Below are 25,012 nucleotides of genomic sequence, written 5' to 3'. Positions count from 1 at the left end.
TTCTTTAAAACTTTGCAGACCTTTTACATTAAAAACAGCTTTTTTAGACACTGCATTAAAGGTAATATCTGAGAAGCATAATTGACATACATTAAGTTGATCACATGTGGCAGTAAAGAATAAAACCATCCTGATTTGTTTCATATTTTCCACAAATATTTTTTTAAACTTTGATAATAATCAGAAATGTTTATTGAGCATCAAATCATCATATCAGAATGATTCCTGAAGGACCATGTGACACTGAAGACTAGAGTAATGAAGATGAAAATACAGCTTTGATATGCATTTTTATTATTTAAAATTGTAATAATATTTCACAAAATTGCAGTTTTTACTGTATTTTTGATCAAATACCGTTTTTTTTAACGGTAATATGTTTTTTGTGGGTTTTTTAAATCATGATTTATAGCCACTAGGCTACTACAATCCCAAATGTGTGCACGGTCAGTAAACTAGAAAGTCAAACAGCATTCACCGGCTAAAGTGGTTCCCTAGGTTCATATGCTTTGCAAATGTGAGCATCATTGTCACCACTGGCACAGCTTTGGCTGTTCGCTCTTTCAGGCATTCACACATATGGCCATATATAGTTGAACATGCCATACACTGTTTACTTTATTATACTGCAGTCAGTAAGAGTGTCTTGTTATGATCACTGGAGACACAAGGCCATATGTAATCACTACTGCTGGAGTTAAACATAACAGCTAGATGGCAGATATTGTAAGGGAGTATCTGGCATGTGCTGTAGCCCACCCTAGGGCCCACCCTACAGGTTATTTGTTGTCTAGTGTGGTTTTGTTGCCATGGCAAATAAAAGCAGTTACCTCATGGTGGCATGGGAATAGCCCAGTGGCAAATTTAATGCAGGAAGAAATCTTTTGCTGATCTTGACCTTGGGAGTCAGGTCGACATTAAATAAATATAAGTAGTTAATAGAAGCTTGCTGGTTTTGTAAGCTAAATAACATTATACTTGCACGAAAATGTATATTTTCATCTATTTTATGATGTCCTCCATTTTGACGTTTTATACTGTACACACGTATGCTTCTGTGAGAGATTTAGGCTTTACACACACGTGCATTTACATTTTGCTGGCATGTGTCAGACCAAGAAATCTATTTTTCTTTTTTTTCTTTTCTTTTTGTACAGTTTTTATTCCCACTAATTGTAACGCTGTACCAATTCAAGGGTATTTTTATTGGGGGGTAAAAGTGCTGTCTTTGAAATATTTGTATTGTCTGTTATGAACAAGCTATTATCATATATGACTGAACATGCTTGTATAACAACACTGAATAATAGTTGGCAATAACACTTTTAAAATACATTGTTATATACATAATAAAAAACATTATAAACTTATGTACATTATCAGGGCTCCAGACTGCCAAATGTGAAAAATTTAAATACCGGTAATTGTTACCTTTAAATAATCTTTTAATGTGTTTATTTTATTTTATTTTATTTTTATTTATTTTTCTCATGATATAAAAGTAATATGGTTTGGTATGGTCGCTTTGGCGCTCTTTAATGTGGCCTAAGAGATCTCTCAATCAGCATTTTAACCTTGGAAAGAGCTTATATATCATATCATGTAACGTCAAATTTACCTCAGAAAAGACATTCAATGCTCATAAACTCATTAGTCAGCTAGAAAATAGCTATAGAAAAAAGCATTTACAATATCCCAATCCAACTATTTGTATATCGTGAAGAAATTGCCATTTCAACCAAGGAGTCGGGACGTCGCCTGTCAATTGGGTCATATCTGCGTTCCCCTCGGTTTCCGGTTTTATTTGGCAGAAACGCTTTACTCTTAGCAGTGTGAACAAGTGTCACAGTAGCTGCTGAGCGAATGCACAGAGTAAGGTCATAACATCATTTTAAACACACTTAAATGTATCTAATATGATAAACAGAGCTGCGTTACCTCCTACTCATGACTGGAAAAGCGGAAATGGCGCTGGTGACTGTGTCCGGGCGTCATAAAAAATGTCCTGCTGCTCGCGAGCCGCGTGTTGCATAACAATCGCTCCAGCGGCCTTGCTCAGCTCCTCAACACTCGGTCCTGCTCTTCTTCACACTACAGTAACATTAATAACCGCATCCATGAACATGATTTCTGCCAGAGCCCTATCCCGATTCTTTTCCACCAGCTGTGAGGTGAAGATCACATGTCTCAAGATTCTGAGCTCAAACTCTGAGCATCATCAAGCTACGCCTTTGTTTTGAATAGGCGTCCTCTTAGCGGTTGGAAAATTTACATAGTGCAGCTTTAACTTGTTTACATAAGAAGGATTGGTACGAGTTAAAAATGAAATGAAATACTGCCCATATAATTGCATTTTAAGCTGAGCTGCCTTTAACCGAATTTATTTACCTATTTATTTGCCTTTCACCAAACGATACTCTTTGGCTAAGTGATGCTGACATTATTATGGTGTGTGACACTATTTCAGATTCTGTAAAGAATGATTATTTCTGACTGTAGTTCTCAAGTTGGAAAAGCAATTCAGTTCCAATTTTAAGTGAATCTTCGTTCCCAGTACATCCGCAAGATGGATGAAAATGCTTATGCTGTAAAAGGAGGGCAGACGTGACAACACATGACAACATTAAAACCTGGTTATTTTTCTGTTATTTTTCAAAAAAAATTCTCTTCTAGGTCTTGAAGTTGTAATTGTAATCACGTTTATTAATTACGATTATCACAATTTACATTGAATGATGTTTTGAATAGCTTTATACATTGCCTGAAGCAACTGCATGCCATATTTGTATATAAAAATAAGGAACTTAGTTATAGGAACTAGGCATCAGGGTGGTTTCCGAGAACTAAATGCCTAGGATCATTTTCCTGGTTGCATTCGCACTGCCAGTAGGAACTTTTAAGTGATGCTTATCTCCGTCTTGATTAGCTTACAATCTTTGTAACACTCCTGTCTAATACGTTATTAGGTAGAACTGTTATACATAAAAAAAGTAGACATTATATGAAAAAGTATTAGCGTTTGCAGTGTGGTTGATGTCCGATGTCACTAGCTGAGCAGAACTACATAATCGTGTTTTGGATTGTCTCCTTAGCATAAGGTTTGAGAGGTTCATATATCACTGTTTTCAATGTTAGTTAGCTCATATATATTTTTGTAATCACAGCTTTGAACGATTACATAATTGTGGCATCTGTTATCGTAATTGCGATTAGTAATTCGATTAATTGTGCAGCCCTACTGGTGATTAAGTTGGCTTGGGAGAGCCAACTTACTGAAATGCTTAATAGACGTATTATTATTACACTTTACAGCATCGTCAAATCTTTGTTTATCTTTGGCCAAACAACATATAATTCAAATGTTCACTGAATCTTTAATATTTGGCCACTTCTCTACTAATAGAAAGGCTACAGCCACTGTACTTTCTTGAAAATCTGGTGAAATGGTTTATGTTGCGTTCCCAGATGAATGTTTTAAGCAACCTAAACATACAGCGCCTGCAGAGACTGTGTGTGTGTGTGTGTGTGTGTGTGTGTGTGTGTGTGTGTGTGTGTTGAGCAGCATTCACTGTGAAGGGAGCCACTCTGAAATTGAAGAAACTCGTAACCTGCATACATGTAAATAATTAACGTGTTGCGCTTCACACTGAAAACCGCAACGCATATCTACTTAATTCAATTGCAGCCTTTGCAATTTTTACAATAGCACTATGCTATATTATGATTTTAAATGGTTAAATTGTCCAGCCTTAGAAAACAATCTAATACTGTTAATGGGGCTCATAGATTCATGTGGAATGAGCCACTTCAATTGTCTGGCTATCATCAGACCAAGCTCAATTTTAGTTTGAACATTGGTCTGGGGAGTCTGCTCTGTATTTTCTACTGCACAAAAGGTGTGATAAATGAGCATTATTCAAGTGACTCTATATGCAATTGAATAGTCCTTCAACCAATCAGGCCACAGGAGGCGTGATCAACAGGCAATGACCCATCGCTTCGCTATCTGTCATCGTGTTAAACCCACCAATTATGCGCCATGTGGATAAGGTAGTATACTCTCAGAAAAAAGTTACATTTCTGTCACTGGGGCGGTACCCTAAGGTACAAAAGTGAAAAGGTACATCTTTGTAACTTACTCATTTACTCACTAAATGGTAATTGCCGGCAGATCAGGCTTCCACAAATTGCAATTGAGTTGCGCTGCTGTGAGAATTTGGCGGTAAATGTTAAAAATAAACCATTACAAAGTATAAAACCCTATATTTTTCTAAAATGGGCTTAATTTTCTTGAATTTTGAGGTGAAATATGGTCTTTTCTTGACAGGTTTTATGAGTTTTGCCTTACTATTGTCAGCTTATATTTTGTTTTTGATTATATCATACTTTTATATTGATTCATGCCAGTGCTTGTTTCTTAATCTAATGCTAATCTAATGCTATTGTTTCTACTGTGTGTATGTTGAGTAAAGCCACTGTTATTTTACCCACAAAAACAAGTGGACATATGAGCCCTCAGTCAGAGCCCATTCTTCATTCCTTGATCCTGATGGCCCCAACTCTCCCTCTCGCCTCAGGGGCCCTGCAGCATCTCAAACAACAGAGCATTGTTTTCTAATTAAAAAAAGCACAATACCAGTAATCAGCAGTAACGAGTGCTTGAGCTGCAATGAACCACTGAACTGAGTAGCTACAGTATGTACAGAGACATTGTCCGTTTGTTAGTTTTTTAAATTCCATCAAAACGGACGTTGTATTGTGGTTTTGCATGCACGAGTTTCTCCACGTACTGTACATAAAATAAATCTGTGTGTGCATGTACGTCATGCTTACTAGAATTAGACAGATAAGCCTGTGGTGATTAGCATGGCCTCTTGTTGTTTGCTATATAAAATAACGTTTTCTTTTGTATAACGTCATCACAGCTCCAAGCTATGGGTAACACAATGCTGATAAATAAAATAAAAGCATGGTTAGTTTGATTTTAAACTGCTGTGATGGGGTATAATTGTCTCCTGATAACCCAGAGTAATTTTATTGTGTCCAAACACATCTGTTCAAATCCCCTTTATAATGTTAACCTGCTCTTAGCATAATGGCTATCTGGTTTCCTGCTCATATCTGATATAAACTTCACACTGTGATTGTGGGGAACAGCTGTTTCACGCACCTGCAGACCAGACAGTACTATTAAAAATGACCTTTAAAGTAGACAGTCACGCTTTTGTAATGCTAGCTAGTGTGGCTATTGAGTTTCGAAAGCAGTCCAAGTCGAAAAAGAATGGTGGATTATGTAGAATTTTGTCAAAAAAACTTTTTTTAGACAAAAACAGAATGGAATTGTACAAAAAATCGACAAATAAGATGACAATCAAGCAGATTTTCCACCGTCAGGCCAAACGGTTTTAAGAATAGTACAGAATGGTTCCAGTTATACACTATTTTTCCAAAAGTATTGGGACAACCCTCAAAATCATTAAATTCAGGTGTTCCAGTCACTTCCATGGCCACAGGTGTATGAAATCAATGATGTTTCTACGAACATTTGTGAAAGAATGGGTCGCTCTCTGGAGCTCAGTGAATTCAAGCGTAGTACCGTGATTGGTTGCCACCTGTGCAATAAGTCCATTCATGAAATTTCCTCACTACTAAATATTCCACGGTCAACTGTTAGTGGTATTATAACAAAGGGGAAGCAATTGGGTACAACAGCAACTCAGCCATGAAGTGGTAGGCCACGTAAAATCACAGAGCGGGGTCAGCGCATGCTAAGGCACACAGTGCACAGAAGTCGCCAACTTTCTCAATAGCTACAGACCTCCAACTTGATTTGGCCTTCAGATTAGCTCAAGAACAGTGTGTAGAGAGCTTCATGGAATGTGTTTTCATGGCCGAGCAGCTCATTCAAGCCTTACATCTCCAAGTGCAATGCAAAGCATCGGATGCAGTGATGTAAAGTACCTGTATGTCGCCACTGGACTCTAGAGCAGGTTCTCTGGAGTGAACAATCATGCTTCTCTGTCTAGTAATCCGATGGATGAGTCTGAGTTTCGAGGTTGCCAGGAGAACGGTACTTGCCTGACTGCATTGTGCCAAGTGTAATGTTTGGTGGAGGGGGAGTTATGGTGTGGGGTTGTTTTGCCAACAGCATAGGAGACTGACACAGACATGAAGAAATTGTTGAAAAAAAGTAATTATTATATAAAAGTGGGGTCCCATCGGGCTCAGGTCAGGTATCCATCCTCAGATTAAGTTAGCCAGATACTTACACAATATGAAACACAATAAACACATTGTAGAGCACAGTGTCTTCTTGACATGCTGCTATCCAGTATCCGCTGCAGTGTTTGAGGTTGTGCATGCGCAGTTATTGGACGGGTAATATGCTAATGATTCGTCGTCACGTCACAACGAAGCGGCTTGTGATTCGTTTGAAAAACAATTTGTTTAATTGACTCAGAGTTGACTCTTTTGAGAGTCAACATTATATACACTGCATTTTCAGATTTAAAACGTTGCAGGATGTTTTCATTCACTTAAAACTATGTTACACACTACATGAAAGGTAATTTTCAAAAATCCATAATAGGGGCTCTTTAATGGAACTTCAACATAATTTAATTCATTTCTGAAGGAAAAGTTCATTTCTGACCCTGGTTTCTTGGACGTTTACTAAGTGGTTGCTGTACTGGCAAAATAGCTCATCCATAATGTGTTCATGGTATTCTGATTTGTAAATATTTGTAAAAAAATATATAAAAAAATAATACAAAATAAAAATAATATTGCAACAAAAAAATCATACATCTGATCACTTAGTAAGAAAAGTAAGAGCACATTTTTTTTAAAACAAAACAAGCTGCACAATTTGAGATTTTGTTTTGTAGCATATGAGTTACACGAGTATGAGTTATGCACCAAAGTCAAACAAGCACCACTAATATGTTGCTCAATAACTTTGGCTGGGAATCGTATGAACACTTAAGTCCAAGTTTCTCCAGCACCTTTTAAAAGAGATGCAGTTATTATATTTTTAGTTCATGTTGGCTTGTCTGTACCTGTGTTCATTCTAGTAATTGCATTTTGTAACAGCAATAAATTACCAAGTGATAACTAAAGATTTCCATTATATATGACCAAAGATTTTTCCTGTCCGTGGTACAATTATAGGGATTACTTTGATTTATCTAGCTTTAGCCTTCAAATCACTGCATAAAACTGCATGCTGCAACCTGCCTGAGTACATGGATGGTGTTGGATTTTCAATGAGATTCTTGCAGAAGTCGACACATGAACATGAGCGCAGTCGCTCTGCAGCGCAGACGTACAGTCTGAAGCAGAAATGCACAGGTCAGAATGTGACATTGTGAAAGTAAGTGGGCTGATTCACTTCCTTGCTGCAATGGAAATTACAGCCCCATTCCAAAAAAGAAATTAATACTTTTATTCGGCAAAAATGCATTCAATTGATCAAATGTGACTATAAAGGCAGAATCTATCTATCTATCTATCTATCTATCTATCTATCTATCTATCTATCTATCTATCTATCTATCTATCTATCTATCTATCTATCTATCTATCTATCTATCTATCTATCTATCTATCTATCTATCTATCTATCTATCTATCTATCTATCTATCTATCTATCTATCTATCTATCTATCTATCTATATCCGTCCGTCCGTCCGTCCGTCAAATATTTCATTGTTTTTGTTATTAATTAAAAACATTTCAGTTCGCCTGTAATATCATATTTGCTTTGTTGAATATTATTGTTGGATTTATAACTATTTAATGCTCTTTCCTCCACACATATTCAGTTAATCCAGCGCTATTTTCTCTAAGTTTGTGTGTGTGTGTGTGTGTGTGTCCTTGCGCTCACATAAAGTAGAGCATGCAGCTGGGGTAATCCACCAATTAAGCATCAAGTAATGACCCTTCTGGCCTTTGACCCTTGACCCTTGACCCAGCAGCCTCTGCCCTTTGCTCTCATATCCCAGTGCTGATGGACAGTGAACATCTTTGGAAACAACAATGTGCATCAGATCATTAATGAACCTTTCAGCGAAGCTCCTTGGCATTAACCAGTCATTTCAGAATCACGTGATCTCTTCTGTTACAGCATATATGCACATTGCAACTGAAGTAAGACATCCTGATCATCAGCCCTTTGGTTTTAAGTGTTTTTTAAATAGCACAGCTCATGGTCTATCTGATAGGCCACACACGCAGCAGCGAGTTTATTTTGACCCGGTCTGTTTTAGGCAAAGGAAATGGGGTGCAGAGGAAGTTGCGGGTGACGTAAAGCCATGGCTGTATCGGATGAACCCAAATCGCAGTTTCGGAGCTCAGGCTAATGGAGCACACCTTTGACACTTAGATCTGCTTCGTAATCTGCTCAAATGCTCCAACACCAGGTGGCTGTCCGCTTCCTTTTAGATATGTGCTCAAATGAAGAGTGAGAGATAAAAGGAAGAGGGGCTCTTTATAAATGTATGTTGGCTAGGCATTAATCTCAGGCTCATTATTAAAAAAAAAATCATTATGCATTTCATCTAAGTCTGCCGAATTATACAGAATGCTCTATAAATTATATTCAATTACAAACGTCCCCCTTCCGTGCGCTTGTTTATTAAATGTTTTAGCTTAGTTGATGAGGCTTTTAAGTACCAATTAGGGTTTTTCTAGAAATTCGAATTAGATAATTAGATCAAAACTAAGTGCCATTGTTATCTCATTATTATTATTTATGCTATATACGCTGAGCTTTTATTTTTATATTTTCAGTTTTCGTTTCAATTTTAGTTTTAGTCATTTTGTTTTGTGCGTCTGTCATTTAAATATTTAAAGGGTTAATTCACCAATATTAAACATATTTTATATTTAGTCCGAGAGCTTTTCTGTTCCATCATGAAAGTGTATGCACACTATACTGTCCATGTCCAGAAAGGGAATAAAAACATCATCAAAGTAGTCCATATGTGACGTCAGTTAATTAGAATCTCTTGAAGCATCAAAAATACTTTTTGGTCCAAAAATCAGAAAATCTGTGACTTTATTCATTTTTGTCTTCTCTTCCCTGTTTGTTTTCAAACCTCAAATAAAGAATCAAATGGTTATGAATCAGCGTATTGATTCATGATTTGGATTCCTTGATTCATGATATAAAATATCTTAAACTGTGTTCTGAAGATGAATGGAGGTCTTACGGGTGTGAAGCGACATTAGGGTGAGTCATTAATGACTTAAGTTTCATTTTTGGGGTGAACTAACCCTTTAAGCCGAAAAACAAACAAACTGAATAACTAAAATACATACACTTAAGTTAAAGTTTTATATCTAATATTTATATTTTTTTTGTGTCGTGATTGCTTACTGTTAGCTATATTACATAAATTTAGTTAACAGTAAGAGAGCTGCTGAGATTTTTCTGAAAAGTGATACTTCTCCATACTAATTACACTCTTCACAAGCTGGGTGGTTGCCAGGGTGTTGCTATGAAAGTTGTGAAGGCATTTGGAGAGATTTTAGCATATTGCTATAGAGTTTCTGGGGTATTTTGATTGGTTGCGTACTGTTTTTGACTGTTTTATCATCAGCCAAGTGAAAATCATCAAGTCTGATTGTTTTGAATGAAACGTAGCACACCCAAAGTTAAAAAAAAATGGTGATGGAAAAAAACGATGGTGTTCGCATCTTCACGTCATCGTGTGACGAACCACGCCTCTACAGAATAATAAGCATGTGTAGTTCAGTAGCCCCGCCCACTGACTCATTAGATCACGCTAGCCAGCAGCAATAAACATGCTGAAAAAGATAGCAAGATATTGGACTATAACTGCTTGTGGAAGAATACAGTTGCTGCATAAGCCTTCTTAGGATCCTAATATTAGGAATGTGTGATACTTTATTTTATTTTATTTATTTATATTTATTTATTTTTAAATAAAGTTCCAGCTCACGTGGAAAAGACATGTACACGTGTTCGCAATTGCTTCATTTAACTGCGTAAGTGTTTGTAAACAATTCTCAGGTTGAGCTGGATTTGCAGACATATTGAGATTTAAACACAATGTTGTGCCTTCTTTATTGGTTCCGATAGGAATGGTGCAACACACTTATGTGAGTAAAACGTCTTTTTTATATGTTATAGTAGTCCCTGGGCTGTGTTTTCCAGACGGGCTACCAAAACTTAAACCCGTCAGCAAGCCAGTGAATCTCAAATAGCCAAATAATATTCCTTTCTTGATCTGGACGTGCACTTCTGTGTGTGTGTGTGTGCATGTTTCGCACTTATATCCGCCAATTGGGCGGGCCATGTAATACAAAAATAATATTCCAATCAATCGCATGTGGATGAGAAATAAATCATTGTTTGTTTGATAAAGACGTTTATGAGCCCTGTGATTGAGAGAATCATTCTGGTTGCCGCTTCCAAATCAATCCCTCCCTCATGTGAACTGAACTGACAGCGGAGCTGAAGCTCATTAAATATGCAAATCTTATCCAATCCTAGCCGTGGGCGTTTACTTCCAAGTCTCCAGTGCAGCACATCAAACCCCAGCGTTCAGAAGAGAGCCTCAAAACCAGTGTAGAAAATAGCCTATTACTTATTAGTTATGATGTTTTTGAATGTAAAAAACACACAAATGTCATTAGTTGACCTCAGACAACAGTATAAAAAAAATTAAAAAGCCAGTTCATGACACCTTTAAATACAGTAAAAACAGTAATACTGTAAAATATTAATTACATTTAAAATATCTGTTTTGTATATAAATGTTATAAAATGTAATTTATTCCTGTGACCAAAGCTGAATTTTCAGCATCATTCCACCAGTCTTCAGTGTCACATGATCCTTCAGAAATCATTCTGATATGATGATTTGATGATCAAGAAACATTTATGATTACTATCAATGTAGAAAACAGTTGTGCTGCTTCATTGTTTTGTATTTACTTATTTATTGAAACGTACTGTTACTTACTGAAACTTACCCCAAACTTTTATTAGTAGTGTAAACTGTCTGTCATTCTGAATCCTGCTTGAAACGGAAGGCCACAGCAAAATAATCCACAAGACCCCTGCAGTTACACAGTCCATCCTGTAAGAGATGCTGTTTGTCCAATTCAGATGCCCGTGACTCAAGATGTTCGGCAATCGGATCAGTTCATTTAGTGCCAGACAGCAGAGTGGAGAAAATGAGCGCATGACGTATATCAATGCTGTACGGTTATCAACGGCGTATAATTTGAAGCTGTTATGTTGTTGTGAGTTGTTAAACTCTGGCCCACAGGAAGCTGCGATGTTTGGCTGTGTTGTGGGTCGCTTTTGGGAGGCACTTGACAGCTTCGACACAGGTGTGTTTGCTCTGGCAGCAGCGATGTCGTAATCGCATTCGTACAAACACACACTCTCACCAGGAAGAAGGAGGAAAAGTGGCTGGCTAATGAATAGCCTTAACTGACTTGGCTCGAGGATGTTTGTCTGGGCAGTTATGCAGCAAGTGTGTGTGTTTGTGTGTGCAGTGAAGGCTGTCCCCAGCTGGAGGTTTCACTCGTCTTTCTTCCCGTGCAGAATTACTGTGGCAGTTTTACCTCGCGAATGTCACCAGTGCTGTTGTAAAATGCGAGTCTGTGTGTGGTCAATATTTAGCATAGCTTTGTGCTATCACAAAGGGAGTTTCTGCTAATGAGGTCAATCATCACAAGAAGCAGCTCTCTCTCTCGCGCGCTCTCTCTGTCTTCACATTCGTCCTGTTTGCAGTCTTTTATATTCCTCTTTTCCGTCCTCACTCGCATGTCTTCAGAGCAAGAGTGTTTAATGGTCTGGTTTGGCCCGTCTGGGCCCCCTGACCTGACCCGCTACCTCCCACCCGTTCCCTGCCATCCCTCCGGAATTCACTGGAACTTTATTGGTGAACATTTCTGAAGGGATTTAGAAAATATTCTGGGGGGAAATAAATCTGAGAAAAGGCATAAGGCTAAACTGTAATTCTTAATGCACATATGTTTTAAAATGTTTTTGCTTCATTTTAAAACTAAATATTGTTTTAAAATGGATAAATATATTTTTTTTTATCCCAACACTTTTTTAATACATTTCAGGTAAATATATTGCATTTATTTTTTTTCTTTATTTGTTTGTTTGTACATTATTACGTATTTATGAATAAATAAATAAACATTTAATTGTAGATAAATACATGTATGTATTTATATTAAAATGTATTTAATTTAATTTAATTTTGTTAGTTATTTACTTGTTCACATATTTTTTTATTTCTTATTCATTTATTTTCTTAATAATTTTCTTTTTCTTAATAATACTAATTTATTTTTATATATTTTATACATTTATATATATTTAAATGTATGTATTTAGTCAGTTAGTGATTTATGTATATTTATTTACTTATTATTATTAATCAGTAAATGTTATATTTATTTATCTAATGTAATTTATTTGTTTATTTACTTTTTATTTATTTATATTCATTTTTTTAAATCAAAATCTATTTCGTATTTTGCTCATATCAAATTAATTTATAAATTGTAATTCCACTCTTTGCCTGTCATCAGCCTCTCTGTTCTCAGGGTATTGGCATCCACCATTAAAAAACCCATGCCAGTCTGTATGCCATGTAATGTGTGCAGAAAGATCAGCAGAAGCTGGATCTGCCTGTTGTTGCCTTTTCTAAATTTGTTCCAGTTAATGCAGTTCCAGCACTTTTAGGCCTCTTTCCCTCTCGTCTCCTCCTGTGAGCAGTGTAAACAGCCTTTCCCGTTAACACTGGACAAAAGGGGGTGAGATATTTGTGCTGAGCTTTCCTCTTCAAACACATCTCTCCTTTTCCTCTGCTGGAAATAGAGAAACAAATGATCCCAAGACAGGCAGCACTTCCTGTGAAATGTCAGACACTTTTGAAATGTTTTATATTGTTTTTATTTCCTGTGTGAGTGTATGTAAGTGAGACGGTCAGCCTTGTGATCTGGACAGACTTGTGAGAAAGACGGAGCCTCTGTCCTGTCAACACTTTACGTCTTTCCTTTTTTTCTCCGTAGTTCAAAAGGGAGACTTTCATGAAGAAATTCCGGATCATATTTCACCTCGAGAAAAAAAATAAGAAATTACATTTAAAAAAAAAGAGGAAAAATATGCCTATTTGTAAAGATGCCCTAATATTAATATTTGTACCTTAGTGTGTAATATTGCTGTTTGAGCATGAAAAAGGTCTGCAAAGTTACAAAGTACAAAGTCACTTCAGAGGGAGTTATTCTCTATTTATCAGTGCACACACTGTTTCTGAACTCCCACCTCCATTTTAGTCTTGAGTTTTCTTCTGAGAACAAAGACGTCACAATATTACTTGAGTTGAGTTAGTAGTGTGTTTAAACTTGCATTTATGGTAAGGGGTGTGACATTTCCCAAACACTCCAACACGGTTGACCTATTACACCACTAACTGTCCAGCCAACCAATCAGAGCACATTCAGAAGGAGGGGCTTAATAGAGACAGGAACTAAACAGAGCATTGCTGACAGACTGGCAGGAGAGGTGATGTTACAAAGTCAAATATGTGAAAATTGTTTTTTGTTGTTGTTTTTTAACATTCAAGCATGAAAACTATTCTAGTAGATTCCAAAATTAATATTATTTGACATTTTGTTGACAATTCAGCATATTTATCCCCAAATCATCTTCATTTTTTAACTAAAATAGTAGTATGATGTAAAAAGAAAAGAAAAGAAAGAGCTATTGTTTTAATTTAGAGATGAAAACCTGGACATTTCTGGTGAGATTCACACACCGAATAATTCTTTATTTCTAAACACTTGTACTTAAACCAGCAGAGAAAGATAAATAATTGCTTGGAAGAGAGTTGTTAAGGAGTTACTTCACCCAAAAATTAAAATTAAATACTTACCCTAATCTCGTTCGACACCCATAAGACCTCCGTTCATCTTTGTAACGACGTCTTTAGTGCCTTTATGGGTCTTGAGAGAGGAAATGACATTGGTGTCAATGAAGGCCTTTCTGAGCCATCGGATTTCAACAGAAATATCTTCATTTGTGTTCAGAAGATGAACGGAGGACTTACGGGTGTTGAACGACATGAGGGTAAGTAATTAATGAGAGAATTTTCCTTTTTGGGTGAAATAATTTAATTGGATAAAGATCCATAAAAATGCTGTAGGTTCAAACCCTAGAAGAGACAAACCCCAAAAGGTAGAAATGTATACTCAAAAGGAAAAGTTTCCTTCGTACTACTGCCAATCTGCTATATCAAAGTCATGTAATTGGCATAGAATACAAATTTGCAGGGAGAGACATTTGGATTTTCTCAGTTTGATTTATTGACCTTTTTTTGGACAGTGTTATAATCTGTAACTTTTTAACTTGATAATGTGTGCCAAATATGTAAGGATACACAAACACTCTTAGTATTGATCTAAGTTTTCCATTTTGCAATATCACGCTGACCTGGAAGGAAACCGTATTGCTCAGATGTTGATTTCAGAAGACTCAATGCATGTTTGACCAAGCATCAACAATATCTTAGAGTTTCCTTTGAGTTCAGTTGTTCAATCAAACAAAAACTCAAGCCATTGTTTCAGTGAGTGAAACTACCATTCCATTTCCTCTCCATTTGCGCTACTTTTTAATCTCACTGGTGTCGTGTTGATTTTCTTTTGTCAGTCAAAACTTGACATTGGATTCAACTGTTTTAAACTGACAATTATTACCATTGTTTCTCCTTCCCTCCATCTCAGTCTCTCCTCTTTTCCTCTGGCTTCCTCCTGTTGTTCTGCTGTCTTTCCTCCCTCCCAAACATTCCTGCATTCTTTCTTTTTCCTGCCTTAAAGCCCACTGTCCACTTCAGCTGGTTTTCCTCAATGTGTGAGGTGTTTTTTTGTGTTTCGTGCAGGATGAGGTCGTCACACTCGTCGGAGATGCATTAAACCCCCCATACTGATGCTTGGCTCATCGACACTATAAATATTCATTCATTCTGCTTTTAAGAGGCTGATTAAATGACATTTAAGAGACTCATCTGACAGTCTGCCAATCATTCGAACTTTGCATAATTTCAGTGTGGGTGTCACTGTCGATGGAGCCATCCATCACCGAAGACATACAGACGGAGAGGGAGATAGACAGACATATAGACTAGACAGATAGACTGCATACTCCGAGCTCAGACAGACAGATGGATCCCAAAGGAAAAAGTGTGTCCAAAACAGCTGCGATGTTACACATAAAAACACGTAGCTCAAGGCCAATTAAACTGGGTTTTCCCTACATCATAGCAACCCTCTGCAGTGTGGATAAACAGATCTACACGTCTGCTCCTCATGATTGATAAGAGCAGCATATTTGTGTGTGCATTTATATACGTTTATGTTAGTGGGTGTGCTTTTCTCCACCCTACAGTGATACTGATACAGTGAAATCACTGATAATCCCGAGAAAAGTTTTTAATGATGCTTTATCAGTGTGACTTTGTCCCTTTCTCTCTGTCACAGATGCCATCGTTTGTGAAACAAGGTCAGTGCTTCATAATCACATTCACACGTGTTAGGGGTTGCACAGTATAGTCGACTTTAATGCTCTGCTATGACGTTTTAAGCTTGACGTCTAGTTGCTGATGATGGCCTATAGAGGGCGCAACAGGATAAGAAATCCTTGAAGTACACTTTTATGCTCCGTTTCCATCAGTTAAAATGAAAAATTAATGCATACTCTGAGAGCGCTCGACAAGAAATGTTTGATTGTGCCATCTGGATGGTTAAATTGATCGGGTGAATAAAAAAAGCTTATTGTACAGGTAACTTTATCGCCATTCTAAACTAATGCTTCGCTGCACTATAACACACATAAAGAAACTCACATCACATCCAGATCATGAGCACACAGAAACATTCAGTAACACATTAATGCATTGTCAACGCTGTTCTGTGATTTATCAATAAAATAGCTTAAAAACGGAAAAGTTTAGCATATGTTTTTAGTAACTAAAACCCACAGCTTCACTATTAATAGGGACGCTGCCAGGTAGAATTAATACACACCAAAGTCTGTAAAATAAAATGGACGACGTAGAGTCCGTGACGTCACCCCTAGGAATCTGAAGTAGAGTTTTGAAGTGTAAAGTAAAGACGAGCTGGCCGTTGCCATCTTGGCAACACGTAATCGCATGTCACACCCGGATAGCAGAAAATGGGCAAAGAGGCAGGACGTGGGCAGAGCTGAGGTGATCCATTTATTAACAGACACTGGATAAATGGCTATCCACCTGTCACTCAAAGTGGCCATGCCCTTTATTATGCAGAACTTTAAGGCTTTATATAATGTAAACGAATGAGTTATGAAAAAAAATCCATTCCCCTCACAGTTGTTTTACAGTCATGAAGGGCAAAATTAGCCGTATAGACCAAAACCACAATTTGTACCAGGCTATAAACATGTTTGTTTCTGCTGTAAAGTTGGGCATTTTAACATGGAGTTCAATGAGATTCTGCCCCCTTCAGGAAGCTGTCCCTAGTGGCCAGTCAATGAATTGCTTTTTAAGTTACTTCTGTATTGGCTTCAACAGAATCTGGGGGATGTTGCCGCTTGATACACACGCAATTGTTCTCTTTACTGTGTTCATTTATTTGTATCTGAATTAGACTAGCAGAAATCTGTGAGAAATATTACAAACAAAAGTAAAAAAAAAATATATAAAAATAAGGCACAAGGCAACATGCGTTCAAGTCTCAGCTCGAGGTTTAGGCCTATTTGTTCATTAATTGTTCATCATTTGTTTGTTCCCGGTCACGAGTCAAACCTCAGGCGGTGAGCGAAACTGCATCAAATGTCTGTGTTTTGTTGGCAATTGCCACATAAGTACATATAATGTTAACAATGCGAACGTATAGTGAATCGAAGTTATCCATCGATAATGCCATGATGTGTGTGTGCGCATGCTCATGATGCTTTAGCTCTGCCCACTGCACGCCTGCACAAGCACAGGTGTTTTCGGGAAGAATCGATATTGATTATGTGCCTTTTATAAATATGATAATATTTCCAGAAAAACAGTAATGAAGTGGAATCAGGAGGTTTGGGGATACCTTCGACAAAGATTGTAATTTCTAATTTGACATAATTTTTTTTTGTTTTATTGTTAAACCACAACAGAGTAAACTGAAATTAAATGCAAATTAATAAAAAAAAAAATATTGTAAATGCGCAATTCAAGGTGCAGCACTGTGTGCTTTGCGACACGACGTCAATAAACGTCAACAAATTAAATGCAATAATCGAGAAATCAAGGCAGTGGTACACAGACAAGAGAAATTAAAAAAAAACTTGACGAGATGAGTTTTTATTCAAAGAAGTCCAATCAAAGGCAGTGTGTCTAGTTTGCAAACAATCAAACCTTTTTTTAAAGAGTACAATATCCGTCGTCATTATGAATCTGTATCATTATGTATTTGGCATTGAACTGTATTTTACATTGAACAATTGGGGATTGTTTCCCATTTAATTGTTCATTAAAATGCAACACTTTAAACACTACACTAAACCTGCATTAGTTCATCAGATAAAAGTTGTTTTATATTTATTTTAAACATAAATACAGTTTGATTTATGATTTTTTTTTTCTTTACTTTCGGCCCACAGCTCTCAATCAAGTTTGATTTTTGGCCCTTCATAGAAAAACGTTTGGGCACCCCTGATCTAAATAGAACTGTTACATGTAAAGAACCATTTATATATATATTTATATTTATTTATTTTTTATTTTATTTTTTTACCGTGTAGTTAGTATAATGTAGCACAGTGATTCATCTTGGTATTTCCTGTGCATTAAATGGTTTTATTGCACACCTTCCAGCCAATTAGAACAGAGTATTTAGGCACACCTAGGTATAATCACATTGAAACATTAATCGGTGGAAATGCGTAGAGTTTTTGATGAATGGACTTTATGAATGGTGAATGGACTTATCCGGGGCCGCGACTCAGCCCCAGATAAGCGGACGATGATGGATGGATGGATGGACTTTAAATGGAGGGACAGAAATCTCTCAGATTTCATTAAAAATATCTTAATTTGTGCTCCGAAGGTGAACGGAAGTTTTATGGGTTTGGAACGGCATCAGGGTGAGTAATTTCAGATAGAACTTTCATTTTTGGGTGAACTAACCCTTTAAAAATGAGTGTAGCAGCTTCAATTTGCGCATGAAACATAAACACCCAGAGGGCATGCAGACGTTGTGGGTGTGAGTGTCAAAATCAGATGCTCTAAACCAGACATTCCTCTTCCTCTGATGTGACTTCACTGATGATTAAGTAAAAGTGGCATCATTCAACTGTTAAAGGAAGAGCAAAAACAAAACAAAAAAAACATTGTCATCATTTGCTCACCTTCATTTTCTTTATAACCTGTATTAAGTGGGTTAAAGCAGCCTTAAAGCAAACTGCAAATTTTTATATTGCTATTGTTTATATGTCTAAATGTATAAGAGTTTCTTCCTCTGTATTCAGCTGTATTTTCCTCTTGACATTTAGGCAGGCTCAGGCTTGTGTGGACAAATAAAGGGGATCTAATGTTGGTGCTTTTAACACTTTGCCTTTGAAAGTGTGAGAATCAATTAAAGAAGAAAAGAAAGGGTGATTTAGGAGCCTCATTAGATTTTGTGGCCACGCGTATGCACATGAAAACAGTCATTTACAGAGCACTGTGCAGACGCTCAATTTCATCTCATGTCTTCCTTCATTTGATGTGTCTTCAACAAGATATATAAATGGCCCTAAAGGGCATGCAAAAGCAACACAAACTGTTATTGGAAGCTTCGGTCAGTCTCTTCCCGTTATTGACCAGAACAAGCGGAAAACTGGACCAAATTCCTTAACTGTTTTATATTTCGCCCAAAACATGGCTAGAGCTAACACTGCCGTTCCAAATTTTGGGGTTGGAAACATTTCTTATCATCCTCAAACTTGAAAACTGCTGTGCTGCTCAACTTTTGAACTTTTTGGAAAGTTCAAAAGAACAGCGTTTACTTGAAATAGAAATAACATTATAAATGTCTTTTACTGTCATTTATGATCAATTTAATGTATGAAAAGTGTATGAATTTCTATATATATCTTACTGACCGTAAACCTTTGAATGCTAGTGTATTTTGCTGCACTGGCTGCATTCAAACAAACTTTCTCACACCCAGCAGCTGATCAGCCAGCGAGTCATTGACAGTGAAAGTCACTCACATTATCAGTTTGCGTTTTTTTTAATTTTTTTTGTTGTGAACTGTAAATACTCTTCCCAGAAGCTGTCTTCAACATCCACATTGACACATCTCATGTTCTTCAGTGTGTCCCACTCCCCTCTAATCTCTTTCTAAACCCCTCAATGTGTTTTACTACATATGTTTTCTCCCCTTTACTCAAACTCACCAACTTTTCCTCCTCCCACAAGTTTGTAGACAGGTTCAGACGAAACCCCTGTTCCCTCTCATGTTGCTGTCTACCTCTCTAGTTTTTAATTTCTTCCCCTGCTCAAAACACCAGCTTATGTTGGTCCAGACTGGTTTATGCACATTAGTGCCAGTATATCCAGTGGAACCAGCTGTGAATATGCATGGTCTTTTTGAACCTGGTGCTCTTGCTAGTGGAGAAAACCTTGTGGGGACACCAGCATCCAAAACATAATGATGAACATGGCTTTTTCTCAGCTTATGGGTTCATTTCATAAGGTTATTGAATGTTTGCTTGTTTATCCCCAATATAATGGAGGTTTAGATCCAATCTTGATCTTTATTAGACCATGATCTTTTTTTCTGTTTACTTTCATAAGACATGTCTATATACACCTATCATTGATTAACTAATTAGTTTAATATGCTTCTCTTTATGTGTGTTTAATTAGTTTTAATTTTCTAAACGTGCTTCTCCCGAAATGTGTTTATTAAACTTCAAATAATGTATTTCTGTGATGGGAAAGCTGAATTTTCAGCATCATTACTATAGCCTTAAGCAAGTGTCACATGATCCTTCAGAATTTAGGAAATTGTGGAAAATTTCAGGATCAAAAGAAGAAAGATGTTGACCCCAAACTTTTGAACCAGTAGTTAGTTCCTGGAGATGAATCTATATGACCTTGTTGTTGCTAGACCAAGTAGTAAAGCTACACAAGCTTTCTTTCCTCCTCCAATCTCCCAGTCTTCTCATACACTTCTCACCCACTCCTTTCTCAAATTCAAGACCAGTCTCACCGCCGCTCATCACCAGCCACCTTCTCAATCCCTTTCCCCTCCCTTTACCTCAAGACTTCTCCTCTGATCTTTCCTCCATCTGACATCATACTCCATGACATCACACTTTGAGTTTAACCATCCTGGTTCATTTAATGGCTACTCATGGCACTGTTTGAACCACTTTACCTCGCTGAAATAGCCGCGGTTCAGGTCTCCAGGGAGCCATCATCATCATCTCCCTCTGAAATCGTAAGTCTCGTAACGCCGCGGGGTTGTGAATGGGTTTGAGTGCCGGGGAATCCCCACAGCCAGACAACTGATGAGAGCTCTCGTGGTGGAACATTTTAAATAAACATCCTTTACACTCAGTAAACTTCTAAAACCAAGTGCTTGTGACTGAAGACCACCTACCAGATGCTCCATTATTTGCTCTCAAGACTGGAATATGAGCTTCACTGCCTCTAATCATTGCATTGCTGTTTTCTCTGAAGTACAATGCGTGCAATTACCTTTATATTCACAAATATGAACTCAAAGGAACTCATTTTTACAACCACTTGCTGTTCCTACATGTTTTGTTTGCCTTAGTTGCATTATTAGTGGTGTTTACAAATGACACTATTGGTAATACATGGCTTAGGAACCCATCATAGTTGGGTAAACTTCTATAGCGTTGAATGAGAGAATACATTAAATATATTTTTTTGTGTTCCCATTTGCTCAAAAACTCTGCAATAGTGTTTTCCCTCATTTCAAAGTTCATGAGTAAAAAACAGAGAGAGATGGATAATGGGAGTCATAAGAGAGAAATATGAGAAATGTATTATGACAGCCGCTGTATTAGAAACACCCTCACAAGAGCATGATCTATATAGTTTTTTTGTAGTAAAAAAAAAACTGAAAATATAAAAAACTTTATGATGCTGATGACTGTTAAAACACAACATCAAAGTCTGTGAAAAGGCTCCATTTGTTGGCATGTAACTCAGATCTACCGTAACTACAACTAAAATCATTAATTTGAAATCATTTGATCATCTTATGAAATAAATCTAAAATAAAATAAAGTATAAATATTAGACACTTAAAAATGTAAAGGGTCCTAGTTTATATAAGGTGGCAAAATGTAAAGTACAATGTACTTATTGTGTTCATGTTGTATTGTAAAACACTTTTGCTGATACTGAGGTGGGATACGAGTACATTTAGGACAGGTGTGGTGGTGTGGGTAAGTTTTAGGGTAGGGTTAGGTAGAAGGGAAGTGTAAACATTGTAATAATAAATGTAAAAACAGAAATTAATTACAGATGTACAGGTATTACATGCAGGTCATTTTTAAAATATAAGTACAATGTAAAGACGTGCACAGTAAGTGCATTGTAGCAAATGATTAATTCAAATGTTAGTGCATAGTAGTTAAGGCCACCTAATATAAAGTGTTAAATTACTAAATTATATAGTAGTACAGAAGTTATCATAAAATAATATACATACAAAATTAAGACTAAAACTGAAATAAAATTAAGCTAAATGGAATTAAACCAACTATATATATATATATATATATATATATATATATATATATATATATATATATATATATATATATATATATATATATATATATATATATATACAGTCTTGTTCAAAATAATAGCAGTACAATGTGACTAACCAGAATAATCAAGGTTTTTAGTATATTTTTTATTGCTACGTGGCAAACAAGTTACCAGTAGGTTCAGTAGACTCTCAGAAAACAAATGAGACCCAGCATTCAAGATATGCACGCTCTTAAGGCTGTGCAATTGGGCAATTAGTTGAATTAGTTGAAAGGGGTGTGTTCAAAAAAATAGCAGTGTGGCATTCAATCACTGAGGTCATCAATTTTGTGAAGAAACAGGTGTGAATCAGGTGGCCCCTATTTAAGGATGAAGCCAACACTTGTTGAACATGCATTTGAAAGCTGAGGATAATGGGTCATTCAAGACATTGTTCAGAAGAACAGCGTACTTTGATTAAAAAGTTGATTAGAAAGGGGAAAACCTATAAAGAGGTGCAAAAAATGATAGGCTGTTCAGCTAAAATGATCTCCAATGCCTTAAAATGGAGAGCAAAACCAGAGAGACGTGGAAGAAAACGGAAGACAACCATCAAAATGGATCGAAGAATAACCAGAATGGCAAAGGCTCAGCCAATGATCACCTCCAGGATGATCAAAGACAGTCTGGAGTTACCTGTAAGTACTGTGACAGTTAGAAGACGTCTGTGTGAAGCTAATCTATTTTCAAGAATCCCCCGCAAAGTCCCTCTGTTAAAAAAAAGGCATGTGCAGAAGAGGTTACAATTTGCCAAAGAACACATCAACTGGCCTAAAGAGAAATGGAGGAACATTTTGTGGACTGATGAGAGTAAAATTGTTCTTTATGGGTCCAAGGGCCACAGGCAGTTTGTGAGACGACCCCCAAACTCTGAATTCAAGCCACAGTACACAGTGAAGACAGTGAAGCATGGAGGTGCAAGCATCATGATATGGGCATGTTTCTCCTACTATGGTGTTGGGCCTATTTATCGCATACCAGGGATCATGGATCAGTTTGCATATGTTAAAATACTTGAAGAGGTCATGTTGCCCTATGCTGAAGAGGACATGCCCTTGAAACGGTTGTTTCAACAAGACAATGACCCAAAACACACTAGTAAACGGGCAAAGTCTTGGTTCCAAACCAACAAAATTAATGTTATGGAGTGGCCAGCCCAATCTCCAGACCTTAATCCAATTGAGAACTTGTGGGGTGATATCAAAAATGCTGTTTCTGAAGCAAAACCAAGAAATGTGAATGAATTGTGGAATGTTGTTAAAGAATCATGGAGTGGAATAACAGCTGAGAGGTGCCACAAGTTGGTTGACTCCATGCCACACAGATGTCAAGCAGTTTTAAAAAACTGTGGTCATACAACTAAATATTAGTTTAGTGATTCACAGGATTGCTAAATCCCAGAAAAAAAAAGTTTGTACAAAATAGTTTTGAGTTTGTACATTCAAAGGTAGACACTGCTATTTTTTTGAACACACCCCTTTCAATTAATTGCCCAATTGCACAGCCTTAAGAGCGTGCATATCATGAATGCTGGGTCTTGTTTGTTTTCTGACAATCTACTGAACCTACTGGTAACTTGTTTGCCACGTAGCAATAAAAAATATACTAAAAACCTTGATTATTCTGGTTAGTCACATTGTACTGCTATTATTTTGAACACGACTGTATATATATATATATATATATATATATATATATATATATATATATATATATATATATATATATATATATATATAAAACTATTTAAAAAACTAATAAAATTGACAAAGCACAACAAAATTACTAAAGTTTACTAAAAAATAAAAATATAAACTGAAAATATAAAATACACATGAATTCAAAATATTAATACATACTATCATTGTTTATAAATAATAATAAAACAACACCAGTTAGTAACTCATCCCACACTGTTTGTTTTACAGACATGAACGATTCCTCAAGTCATGCGGCTTGTTGAGGAGATGTCAAGTATATTTACTCAGCATGTAAACATTTCATAAATACAACTACAGAGGCATTGACAGCACAACAACAGCAGTGAATAAACCCTGCTTTCAGCCGGCAGCAGTAACAGGAGAGGTGTATTGTGGGAACAGAGTCAGGGGTCATGTGTAGTGACTGACATACCAGTGGCTGCTGAAAAGGCAAAGAATAGAGGTGCATTATCAGGATCATAAACTTGTAACACTTACGACACACTTTGCCTTCACATAGGCACATTTGTGTGTGGTTTTGTTTCTTATTCGATGTTTTGTGCTTCGTGAAGACCTGAGATTGAGTATTTACTTTGTCTTTTGTACAGTTTTGTAAAACACATGTTTCTGTGGAAATGGGGGAAACAGGCCAAATGACATGGGCTGAAGGGTGTGAAACAGTTGCCTTGACATGGTCTTGACAGCATGCACTTGACATTTGTTATTCCAGCTTCTGAATGAATGAATAAATGAGAGATTAATCTAATGTATCTCTTTTTTCCCACAGTGACATATTTGATGCCATGTTCCCAGTCACCCACATAGCTGGGGAAACAGTAATCCAGCAAGGTACAGTATAGAAAGAACATGAGTTTGATATCACACACTATATTAGTGAGGGCATCTCATTGACTTCCATTGTTTTTATATTGGGTTAATGATATGTTCTAGGGCTGTAACGATACACCAAACCCACGATTCGGTTCGTATCACGATTTTTGACCCACGGTACGATACAAACCTCGATATGGGGGGGACAAAACAGTTTTATTCTGTACAGTATTCTGTAGCCTATTTTGCCATCAATACCATATATCTGTATGGTCAATAGGCTACTGCCGACCTTTGCGGTACCAATAGGCAATATATATTTAACATGAAGTATAGGGCCTCCTGTACATCAATACCAACAGAAGCGCCGCGTCAGACACGCTTCTGGTGTGCAAAGAAAGAGAAAACGCCACGCAGCCGCCCCGCGGATGACACGCAACAGAAACGCCACGCTCACACCACGTTGCCAGCCGGTTGGGGAAGCTTCTTGAAACACTTACGGCAAATTGTGTGGGTCTTGTCAACTACACGATTGCCATCCTTGTTCTCCACCGGGTAGCTGAAATATTGCCATACTGCTGACTTAAAAGTTGGACCTGGACAGGAAGGATAATTCTGGGAGTTGGAAG

General features: G+C 36.9%; 1 protein-coding gene across 1 annotated transcript in view; it reads left to right on the top strand.

Annotated features, from left to right (window-relative positions):
* The window catches only part of prkar1b (protein kinase, cAMP-dependent, regulatory, type I, beta), a 73,920-nt gene that overhangs the window by 12,829 nt on the left and 36,079 nt on the right, over positions 1 to 25,012 (top strand). The window contains exon 5 of the mRNA XM_067421921.1: positions 24,340 to 24,401. Within this exon, the coding sequence (XP_067278022.1) occupies positions 24,340 to 24,401 (62 nt within the window). The remainder of the gene's footprint in view (positions 1 to 24,339; positions 24,402 to 25,012) is intronic.

The sequence above is a fragment of the Pseudorasbora parva genome, chromosome 2, assembly GCF_024679245.1.
Source record: "Pseudorasbora parva isolate DD20220531a chromosome 2, ASM2467924v1, whole genome shotgun sequence".
Taxonomy (NCBI): Eukaryota; Metazoa; Chordata; class Actinopteri; order Cypriniformes; family Gobionidae; genus Pseudorasbora; species Pseudorasbora parva.
The sequence above is the reverse complement of the archived record's forward strand: the minus strand, read 5'-3'. Positions and strand labels throughout refer to the sequence as shown.